At 37.8% G+C, this 12,497-nt stretch overlaps 2 protein-coding genes across 2 annotated transcripts in view; one reads left to right on the top strand and one right to left on the bottom strand.

The window, feature by feature from the left end:
• The window catches only part of IPCEF1 (interaction protein for cytohesin exchange factors 1), a 164,849-nt gene that overhangs the window by 19,026 nt on the left and 133,326 nt on the right, over nucleotides 1-12,497 (bottom strand). Inside the window, exon 11 of the mRNA XM_036872212.1 lies at nucleotides 8,832-9,204. Coding sequence (XP_036728107.1) covers nucleotides 8,832-9,204 — 373 coding nt within the window. The remainder of the gene's footprint in view (nucleotides 1-8,831; nucleotides 9,205-12,497) is intronic.
• Nucleotides 1-12,497, top strand: part of OPRM1 (opioid receptor mu 1) — a 168,215-nt gene that overhangs the window by 107,815 nt on the left and 47,903 nt on the right. The window lies entirely within an intron of this gene.

Below are 12,497 nucleotides of genomic sequence, written 5' to 3'. Positions count from 1 at the left end.
CTGTTTCTTGAACCGCAAAATTTGTGCCAGTACTAGAGCATTTATACTCTATTTTCTCTCTGTCTAGGGCATTTTGCCAGCTATTGTTTATATGTGTAGGTTTCCTTGTGAAATTCAGGTCCCAGATCAAATATTGCCTCCTCATGGAGATCCTCCCCAACCAGTAATCTAAATAAAGGTCCTTCTTCCTACCTCCATTATTATATACGCTTACCTGATTTCCCTTATAGAACTTACTCACTACCAGAAATTATCCTGTTCTTCTATTTACCTAATTGTCTCCAAACCCTGCCAAAACAGACATACGCACCGGACTGTAAGTTCTATGCAAGAGGGCTATTGCCTTTGTTATCTTCAAAAAGCATCTCCAAATGCCAACAATTGAGCCAGAAATATAGTACCTCCTCAAAACATATTTGTTAAACATTCACTGTTTGGTCAAAATTTCCATTCTTAATCTCATTCTCACCTCCTTCATATATCCATACATAATAAACACAGTGAGCTAATTTTGGATTTGGATTCTTTAAAAACTCAGTAAGTAAACTATAATTATTAAATGTCAAGTGTCTAGATAGATTAAAAGTAAAAATTAAAATTTGTTTTCGGTTAGAGAAAAAGGGAAAGGACACAAATTACTAACATCAGAAATGAAAAAGAGGGATATCACTACAGATCCCATGGGACATTAAAAGGATAGTAAAAAAATACTATGAGCTATTCTGTGCTCACAGATTTAATAACCTAGCTGAAACAGACCAATTCTTTAAAAGAAACAAAACTCACACAAGAAGAAATACATGATTTGAATAGGCCTATATTCAATCAATAATTGAAAAACCTTCTAATTGAATCAATAATTAATAACCTTCTAAAACAAAGCACCAGTCTCATATGGGTCCACTGATGAATTCTACCAAACATTTAAAGAATAAATTATACCAATTCTCTACAATCTCTTTCAGAAGATAGAAGCAGAGGGAATACTTCCTGACCCATTCTATGAGGCCAGCATTACCCTAATCATCAAATCCAGACAAAGACATTTCATTGCTGAAAACCAATATACCTCATGAACATAGATGCAAAATTCCTCAACAAAATATTAGCAAATTGAAGAATAAAAAAATTTTACACCATGACTGAGTGGGAATTATCCCAGATATGCAAGGCTGGCTCAACATTTGAAAATAAATTAATGTAGTCCATCACATCAATAGGCTTAAGGGGAAGAAGGGAAAAAATCACATGATAATATCAATAGACACAGAAAAAGCATTTAACAAAACCCAATACTCATTTGTGATTAAAAAAAAAACTTCTCAGTAAACAAGGAATAAAAAGAAAATTCCTCAACACAATACAGAATATCTACAAAAAACCTACAGCTAACTTCATACTTAATGGTGAGAAACTGGAAGCTTTCCCACTAAGATCAGTAACAAGGCAAGGATGTCCCCTCCCACTACTCCTCTTCAACATTGTACTGAAAGTCCTAGCCAACACAATAACACAAGAAAAGGAAATAAAAGTATACAGATTGGGAAGGAATAAATAAAACTATCTTTGTTCATATATGACATGAATTTGCATCTGGAAAAGGCAAAACTATGGAGATAGTAAAACGATCTGTAGTTGCTAGTCATTGGGGAAGGGAAGGATTAAAAGGTGGGGTACAGAGAATTTGTAGGACAGTGAAAATACTCTGTATGATACAGTATTAATGGATACACGTTGTTATACATTTGTCCAAACCCACAGAATGTAGAACACTAAGAGTGAACCCTAAGGTAAACTATGGACTTTGGGTAATTATGATGTGTTAGTGTAAGTTCATCAGTTTTAAAAAATATACTACTTTAGTGGGAGGAATATTGATAATGGAAAAGGCTATTATGCGTAGGGGCAGGGGTAGACAGGAAATCTCTGTACCTGCCTCTCAATTTTGCTGTGAACCTAAAATTGCTCTAAAAATTAAAATCTACTTTGAAATATTTGTCAGTTGGCTGGTTACTATAGTTTTGTAGTTTGAGGCAAATAGAAACTTATTTGCTTTGGCTTTAATTAAGAAGAAATAAAATTGTAGGGAGAGAAATTAAAAATTAACAACCAAAGGGTAGTGCAGGAAAAGATGTCAAAGGCTTATGGTGTTGTCTTGATAAGAAGGATCTACCTGTAAAAACTGATCTTATATTTTCCATTCCTAGTTGAAAATTCAGACATGTGCTCATATTATTCTAGTTCCTTGCTCTTGATGCATAGGGTGACATATATTCAGGAGTCTCCAGAACAGCCAGGAAGGTATAATCAAAGAGACAAACAAATGAATCTGAGACCATAAGGTTGGGAGCATCTCAAAGGACTGCACAAGATTCTTCACAGAAAAAATGTATAAACTGCAGGTGTATGTGTTCAAGAAGACTTGCAGATCAGGGACGTCATTCTCAGACCAGGGGCACACAGAATTTTCCCCAGCTTTGTGTAAAAATACCTGGAGACAAATGAAAATGGAAACACACTGATCCAAAGTCTATGGGAATAACAAAAACAGTTCTAAGAAGGAAGTTTATAGTAATATAAGCTTACCTTGAGAAACAAACAAACCAACAAAAATCTCAAATAAACAATCTAACCCTGTACCTAAAGGAACTAAAAAAAGAACAAACAAAACCCAAAGTTAGTAGAAAGAAAGAAATAGTAAAGATCAAAGCGTAAATAAATGAGACTAAAGAGTAGAAAAGATCAGTGAAACTAAGATCTGATTCTTTGAAAAGTAAACAAAACTGCTAAGCCGTTAGTCAGATTCATCAAGAAAAAAAAGGACTCAAAAAAAGACAGAAATGAAAGACAGATTACAACCAACACTACATGAATACAAAGGATCATAAGAGATTACTACAAACAAATATACACCAATAAAATGAACCTAGAAGAAATGAATAAATTCCTAGAACATGCAAACTTCCAAGACTGAATCAGGAAGAAACAGAAAATATGAAGAGACTGATCATCAACAATGAAATTGAATCAGTAATTTAAAAACTCCCAACAAACAAAAGTCCAGGAACACACAACTTCACAGGTGAATTCTACCAAACATTTAAAGAAGAGTTAACACCCATTCTTCTGAAACTATTCCAAAAAAATTGAAGAGGCCAGAACACTTCTGAACTCATTCTAGGAGGCTAGCATCACCCTGACACTAAAACCAGACAAAGATACTGTAAAAGAAGAAAATCACAGGCCAATATCACTGACGAACACAGATGTAAAAATCCTCAACAAAATATTAGCAAACCAAATTCACCAATACATTAGAAGGATCATACATCACGATCAAGTGGGATTTATCCCAGGGATACAAGGCTGGTTCAGTAACTGCAACTATAGCAATGTGATAACAAATCACATCAACAAATTGAAGAATAAAAACCATATGATGATCTCAATAGATGCAGAAAAGTTTTTGACAAGATTCAACATCCATTTATAATAAAAACTCTCAACAATGTGGCTATAGAGGGAACATTTCTCAACATAATAAAGGTCATACATGAGAAAACTACAGTCAACATCATACTCAACAGTGAAAAGCTGAAAGCATTTCTTCTAAGATCAGGAACAAGACAAGGATGTCCACTCTCACCACTTTTATTCAACTTAGTATTGAAATCCCAGCCACAGCAGACAAGAAAAAGGAATCCAAATTGGAAAGGAAGAAGTAAACTGTCACTGTTTGCGGATGACATGATACTATAGGTAGAAAATCCTAAAGATGCCACCAAAAAACTATTGATCTCAGTTATATGTGGAATCTAAAAAACAAAACAGGGACTTCCCTGGTGGTGCAGTGGTTAAGAATCCACCTGCCAGTGCAGGGGACACGGGTTCAAGCCCTGGTCCACAAAGATCCCACATGCTGTGGAGCAACAAAGCCCACGTGCCACAACTACTGAAGCCCGCACACCTAGAGCCCGTGCTCCGCAACAAGAGAAGCCACCACAATGAGAAGCATGCACACCGTAACGAAAAGTAGCCCCCGCTCGCCGCAACTAGAGAAAGCCCGCGTGCAGCAACGAAGACCCAATGCAGCCAAAAATAAATAAATAAATTTATTAAAGAACAAAATAGTTTTAAAAATAAAAAACAAAACAAAACAAAAACAGACTCATAGATACAGAGAACAAATAGGTGGTTGCCTGAAAGGAGGGCAGGGTGGGGGGGAGGGTTAGATAAATAAATGAAGGGGATTAAGAGGTACAAACCCCAGTTATATAACAATTAAATCATGGGGAAGTAACATATAGCATAAGGAATATGGTCACTAATATTGTAATAACTTTGTACGGAGACAGATGGTCACTAGACTTATCATGGTAATCATTTCTAATGTATGCAAATGTTAAATCACTATATAGAATACCTGAACTAACATAATATTGTTCATCAACTATATTTCAAAAAAAATGAGATTAAGGCCTGAGAACTACAATTGACCTAGTTATACTGCATAAATTTGCAGGTAACCTAATCAGCATTACTTCATGACATCATCTAGGGATTTTTGGCCACTTGACATGAAGCAGGGAAAGCAGGCAGTGGGTCATCCATGCTTGAGATTAATGCCATTGAGGTCAAGAATTATAGATTCAAGATTTTTCCAGTAGTAAATATTTACTCCCATTTTCAAATCACTTCTCAAATTATAGTTTAAAAAATAGGATCACTAGGAAATTTTCTAGGGACTAAATTAAGTAGCAGAGATACAAAGACCAAGATTGGTCTTCACCTTGATAGACATACTATAGAACCCCTCAAGTAAGTCTCTCCTTTGCTTCTTATTCCCACTGCCACCCCAGCTATTACACAAGCTTCCTAACTCTTGTAATTTCCTTTGTCCCCTTACACCTTTCTACCCCCAAATTCTTAAGCTCATGTAATTTTTCTAAAGTACACCTCCAATTATATGATTACCCTGATTAGAAATCGTCATCTATTATCTATTGAAATAAACTAACAACAAGCCCAGTATTCAACATCACCAAAATTTATTTTCCATTCCTCTTTTCCATGGCTCACCTCTCTATGTGCAGACCTTCCCACTTAGATCTTAGATCAGCTTAGATCACTTAGATACGATCTTCCATATTTTGAGTTCCTGATCTCTTTCAAATCCCTCGAGTACTTTGTATGTCTCTGTGGCACTTATTTTACTCTGCTTTCTTTTGTTAAATGAGTCTTATTCTTCCCACTCTCCCCATTACACATTAAAATATTTTAGACCAGAAATTGTAACTTGCTTGTTTTTGTATTCCTATTAGCACAAAGTACATAAGTACATGTTAGGTACTCAAAATAATAATAATAATAATAAAAATGCTTAATTGAATGGAGTTCATTAATCAACTTTTTCTTTTTATTATTATCTTGCTTCCTAAAGAGACATACCTCATAATTCCTACAGCATCATCTGAGGTAGCTAGCTAAAATAATGTAGCATCTGTACTGTTTGCCCTAAAATTGTGTAAAATTTTTGGTAATTGTTAAATCCTAAAATCTGGCTCATTTATGTCACTTTCCTGAGATGTCATGCATGCGCTAGTATGTATATATCTTCATTAAAAATGCATTTTATTCAACATGATTCCCAGGTCCATTCTGTCTGTACTTGTACTTAACAATTTATTTGCATAAATTGGGTATTAGTCTCGTTAGTGGTTATTCAGCTTGTCAGCGTCCAGGGTAGGGTCACCCCATTCGTGGAGTAAGTATAAGTCAAACTGTCCCCACATTGCCAGCATAATGTAAGTAGAGAAATACAATGTGAGTCATCTTCACACAGGCATGAGTCATGGGCCAAATAACCTTTCATTAAAGAAAGAAACGGTATAGAGTAAAACTGAGCTGAGATGAATATTCCATTTAACCCCATCACCTCTTACCCCATTACACTTTGTGGAAAGACTCAGTGAAGAGTCTGAAGAGCTCTGGAACTCCCAATGCAGAAAGGCAATAGAATGCAATTAACACCCTGCATTGTTTAAATAGCTTACTCTGCAGGGGAAAAATGTCTAAAAAGGTTTATCGGTATAAAATTCTAGCAACCACAATTTTAATCGCATACCAACTGCAAAATATTTCTCTCATTGTCTAAATAAAAAGAAGGCTATAATACATTGTGTCTGCCTGTTTCAGGGCTCAGTTGTTAACCTTTAAGAATCTTTTCTAGGATAAAAGCCTCTTTCTCCAGCAAACACATCTTGAAACTGGGACTTAATCTAAAATCCTAACTCCTGTCATGGACCATGTCGAAACTTCAATCCCTATCATAAAAAATGCTGAACAATATTTCAAACACAGGAATTTTAGCACTTTCCTTTTTTTTTAATTGGCAGCTAAAAAAACAATAATTTTCAGAAGTCACAAAAATGAAACACTACCTTCTTTTCCAACACACAAACACACATGTAAAATAAAAAAAGAAAGAAAAAGCACAGTACTCAGTCTGATTACTCAACAGCACGTCATCGCAAACGCAAGCGAAAACTGGGTTGCTGTTTCCATAGCAATGACTTTATGTGGTTTAACTCTGCTGGGAATTTAACCAAATCCCCAGCAGCAGGAGAAAATCATCAGCGAAAATTTTGTAACATATGGCAAGTGCCAACAAATCAGTGAGGGGAAAAATAGTTTTATTTTCTCTTCCTTTCTACTCCAAGGGACACCTTTATGTCAAGTTGTTTGAAGAAGCATACAGATATTGCTGGTCACTCTGCACCTAACTCAAAATTTTAAAATACCTGGTTTCTTCCTTCTTAGATTAAAAGAGCTGTTGGTTCTCAGCCAGCCTCTGCAGCACACTCATGCCCAGAATGACATTAGACATGGACAAGAATTGCGGGCATCTTCCCATGACTATCAGGTTACTCGCCCTAAAGGAAAACTCAATCCGCGGTGTTATCTCTTGAGAATGAATGAAAATGGAATTTTATTCTCTGTTTTGCTTTTGAAGCCATCCTCATCCCGGGGTGCTGTGTGTGTGTGTGCACATGAGTGTATGTGTATTTGTGCGTGCATGAGACAAACATTTTAGTTCTATTAATGGCCCAATAAATAAAGCCAGAGTTTTTAGCAGGAAAATAATAGATATGGTCCTCTTCATTATTTTCTTTAGTTCCACCAGGTCTATATCTGGAAGGATCTTCTAAGTATCAAGTTAGAGGCCATCTAGTTCAAGGTACTTAAATTCCCTCTTCAGTATATCTTCATAAAAAAAAAAAATTGTAATCAGCATGCAATACGCAATTAATACCCAGTGAAAATGGTTGTCTCAGAATAAGTAAACACCTTCAATGACGAGGAACACATTACTTTCTAAGGAGCCTATTCAATTTTGAACAGTTCTCAATGTTAAAAAGAAGTTTCTTATGCTGAACTTAAAATTATCTCCTTTTTACTTGCACCACTGGCCTCAAAATTTGCATCAATTTCATACTTCCACAGAGGTACAAATTAAGCCCAATACCTTCGTATCGAAACACCTCACAAAGCTGAGGCCAGCTTGAGTCTACTGCCTTCCATTCTGTACAGTCCAATATTGATCCCCGTACCCCTACCTCATTCACCTCTAAAAGTAGGTTATTTTGGCAATGACTTCATTTACTCCATTTTTTTCTAGTTGTAAAGTAGGTAATTGGTCTAAATTAGGGGTATCAAACAAAAATGACATCAGAGGCCAGGCAGGTAACTCAACTGTGTAAAGCATCTTCACATAAGGTCACAGGGAGCAATGACAACAGACACATGGGTCTGTAGTTGTAATTCTTGGCCTAAATTATTCTAATACCAAATATCAAATTAACAGGGTAACTATGAAAATTTGAGAACTTAAAGAAACTTTCCCTGATTAGGCTGGGGGAGAGGGGACAGCTGTCACCTACGTCATCAGGCCACCCTGACTGGCGATCATGGGAATTTAGCCAGTCAACTTCCCCTCAATGGTACACTGAAAAAATACAAATCAAACTCGTCATTCTCTCATTTTTAAGTATCTGCTATCAGCTAAGCTTGTTTTACACTGGAATGAATAAGGCACAGACCGTCAGGAAAGACCCATCATGATTGAAAACTAATCATTTTTTAAAAGTTAGTCTGAATAAAAGACAAGGACCAACAATCATGGAGTATTAAGAAAGCTCACACCTTTCATTTCTATACTCCAGTGAACTCTTTCATTTGCTAAGACTTAACATGCTTTTTTTCAAACACATAAGCTGTGCTCTCCTTTGGTTTTAAAGTTCTAGTGCTGGCCCCCAAAGTACATGCAGATTGTCTGTCTTCCTGTTCACCATGTAGGAAGGCCCCTCAGGAGCTGACCTGCTAGGACCCAGGACCTCATCTGTGCTTATAGTTCAGGGAAGGTGGTAGCTCTGCGTATGTTTGGAACCGTGGTGGTGATGTCATCTACAAAATGTTGATCTAATCACCACAAGCTCCAGAGCACAGCACATGGGACCAATAAAAACAAAACAAAAAACTCAAGTTTTACCTCAGATTGATGAAAAAGTATCATTATTTTGTGAACACGTCTTATAGTTGCAAGCATGTGGTTGGTGACACTTACAGCGGGTCATAAATGATCCTGAAGCTGGAGTTTTCTACATGCGATCTCCTCTCCTCTACAGAAGTAGCCCCTGGGCTTAGCCCCACTTGACCGTTTAATTATTGAATCATTCGTGACTTTAAACATTCTTTTTACAATCGACATTAGCATTCCACATCCACATACAAATATTCATTCTCAAAAAAGAGTAAAGGGTTTCTTGGTTTACCTCTATCCGTCATCTTTGATCCAGCCAGCTTGTCTGGGACAGTAAGATGATCTAGGTTGCTACTCAATGAAGAAGTGTCATCAGTGGATAAAGAGTTCAAAACTCCACTTCCTGATGTGGCGAAGCTGGTTTCCAGGGCCCTGCGACCATTTGCCTCTGAGGGTGCAGGTGAGCGGCCCTGCACAGCGCATGTCACAGACTGTCCCACGTCTTCAGCGGCAGACGAGCCGTCAACCACGTCCATCCAGAACTGTCTTTCTCTAGATATGGAGGAAGACAAACTTCTGGGTGTCTTTTTTAGGTTTTCCATGGAAGAGAAAGAACGCGATGTTTCATTCAATTTGGGTGAAGACGAAGATGCTCGCTGGGCAGACTGTTTTTCATAAATAAAACAAAAAGAGAATAAAATAAATCATGATTAAGTCAGCATTCTCTACTTTTCATTTTCAAGGAAGGTACTCCAGTGTTTCAAAAAGTTGCCAATAATAAATGAATCAAAAGAAAAATAGATGGTATTTATACCTGTATGACAGACATTATGATCCCATTTTCCAAAACCAAACTGTATAACTTTGAATTCACTACTCTAGGATCTGAAAAATCTCCATGTCATGAATTACCCTACTCTTCAATGCTCTCCAGATAACTAAAAGACTCCTTTGAGGAATTCATTGGAACACTGAAGGACGCTTTGAGCAAAAAGTAGATTGCAATCTCTCACTGAATTCTAACCAATTGAGCAAAAAATCTTGAGAAAGGTGATTAAGAGAGAGAAAACAGGGCTTCCCTGGTGGCGCTGTGGTTGAGAGTCTGCCTGCCAATGCGGGGGACACAGGTTCGAGCCCTGGTCTGGGAAGATCCCACATGCCGCGGAGCAACTAGGCCCGTGAGCCACAACTACTGAGCCTGCGCGTCTGGAGCCTGTGCTCCGCAACGGGAGAGGCCACGATAGTGAGAGGCCCGCGCACCGCGATGAAGAGTGGCCCCCGCTTGCCGCAACTAGAGAAAGCCCTGGCACAGAAACGAAGACCCAACACAGCCAAAAATAAATAAATAAATTCATATTTTTTTAAAAAAAGAGAGAGAAAGCAAAAGCTGGAGCCAGACGGGAAGCAAAATAATATTAACAGAGTGGAAGACCAGTGATGTGGGTACAACACATACATTTACACCCTCAAATATTTGTCACAGTTCCTTAGCACATGACCAGTATAAGCTCATAACTGCAGAGTTAAGTGAAATAATGTTAACTCATTCACTCTTCAATAATTTTAAAATGTCAAAAAACTTTCACCAAAGAAGACAGGACTACATATGCAGGCTCCTAATTCATTAAAGGGAAACCAAAAACTATGAGAAGTGGGTTGACGGTGTAGGATCTTCTGAAAGCAGCTCCTGACATACAATCCAAGGGTGAATGCCAATCCTTGGCAAAATTTTCACCAGTCCACGGAGAAAACATCAATGCAGCATCACCAATGTCCTCTCTGGGGAAGGACTTCATTTATTCTGAGATTTTATCTTTGTTACATTTTGATGTGAAAATATATGCCTTCTTTTGGAAAATGGTAATGGTAGCTATTAGCTTTTGTCTTTTGGAGATTTTTTTTAATGTTCTCCATAGCAAAATAAAGATTTGGCAACTCTATGTTGTTCCTCCATTTTTAAATTTATTGGTCAATAAAAATCCAAAAAATCTAAACACCAGTGCTCTAGGGGTCACCCTATATCTCCAATGGCAGATAAGACAGAGAAGGCTTTTTCTGGTTCGGTTTGATTATGTCATCCTATGAGATACTCCTGTCAACTTCAAGCATTCAGAACTCCAAGGAAGTGGAGGAACTGGTAGGGAGGAGATTGCCAGAGGGAAGAAGCCAAAGGGCAAAGTAGGCTCCTCTCCCCAAAACCTCAGAATCACTGCAACTAACTCGAGATAGTTGACTTTGTTCCAAATTAATATGTGCCCAAGAATTTTGCAGGTTCTAAGCTCTGAGTTCTGATGGAAAAAGTCAGTAAGTGTCCAACGAGTGCCTAGTTGGCTGCATGCTAGACCTGGATTGTCAAATAAGCAATAAATCCACTTTTTAGTAGCATGACACTAAAACATCTAGTTAAGGTCCTAACTCATCACACACATCTTCTTAATAATAATATATTTGGCATGACATGAAAACTTTCCTTTCAGGAGTGTGTCAAAAAGCTTTCAAACCAGCTGCCTTCAATCACTCAGACCACTTAACTAGGAGATCCAGATCTGTAATTCACTAAATAAAATCCTAGCTACCCAGAGGAGGTAATGCACCCCCTGCCAAACTGTCCAAATAAATGCCAAGACTTGTTTACTCGTTAGCAGGATCTACGGAATAACTGTTAACAAAAATATCCATTCAGGCCCAGTCCTGACACAGTCCCCTATTGTGAGCTATTTTAGTAAAACTTGGCTTCAGTGGGATCAGCTTCCTTTTCTGAAAAGAGACCAAACACGAGCTTTTCCTGTTGCTCCTGTTGATACTACTGTAATTTGATTATAGCAAAATGGGCTATTTGTGCAAAAAGCGGTTGCTGCAGCACTTTCCATAAGCCTTTTTAAACTTCAAAACTCTGCTTAAAAGACTGAGGAAAGACATATTCAATGAGCATCAGAAATTTCCGGGGAGTGTATTCCTGCTTTGGTTCTCCTCAAACACAGCCAATGCTTCCAGGCCACTTTCTCTAGCACCATGTAGCATGTATAAAGTTGATTTTCAAACGGAGAAAAGAAGACTGAGGGGCAGAAAAAGGAAAAAGGAAAAGAACTAGAGAGAAGGAAAAACAAAATGAGAAAAGGATGGTGTGTACCAGGTCAGAGGGAGTTTTCGTTAGAAGAGAAATTGACACAAATCAAAGGTTACCTGGAGTGCAGTTACAGAGGATCGATAGGGGAATGTGCTTTATAAACCCTGTGGTGCTAAATCCTGCTTTATTATTTCTACCATTCTCTAGCTATTCGTAGCCATAAGTCAAACAGAGAACCTTTAGCTCAGTGCCTTCTATGAACCATCCAAGTAACATACCCAGAAAACTCCCCACTGCAAATCACATGAAGGTAGAAAGGAGCGACAGTCTCTCCTCTCCAGCCCACCCCTGCTTGGCTCACACAACCCCATCCTTCAAGGGTCAGTTCAAGGGCCACCTCCTCCAGGAAGCCTTCTCCAGTGGCCTCAGGGCGAGGTAGGTACATTTTCCCTGTGCTCTTGGGCTTACTTCTATCACACCAGGTAGAGTATCATTTTATTTGTCAACTAATACTGTAATTGTTGATGGATTTGTTCCTCTTTTTCGGTGAGTTACTTGAGAGCAGGCTGCTTTTAATCATTTTTGCATCTCCATTTTTTTGCATTTGTGCCTGACCTTAGTAAATTAATAAATTAATAGCTAGCTGGTAATAAATTAATGCTACAAAGACTGGTCTAGAAAACCAGCTATGTGAAGGAAAACAGCCCAGAGCAGTTCAGTCTCTTACTCAGGAGCACCCTGAAATTTTCTGTAAAGTTGCTATGGATGATTTATCCTAATCCTGGGATCCAGGGGTGACCATTACTGATTGCAATGCAAATACTGCCACAAAGTATTCTCAGAATCTCAAATAAAATTATTTTATTTATTAGACATTAATAATTGTATGTT

The sequence above is a fragment of the Balaenoptera musculus genome, chromosome 12 (genome assembly GCF_009873245.2).
Source record: "Balaenoptera musculus isolate JJ_BM4_2016_0621 chromosome 12, mBalMus1.pri.v3, whole genome shotgun sequence".
NCBI lineage: Eukaryota > Metazoa > Chordata > Mammalia > Artiodactyla > Balaenopteridae > Balaenoptera > Balaenoptera musculus.
Note: the sequence above shows the minus strand (reverse complement) of the source record. Positions and strands in the feature narration are given on the sequence as shown.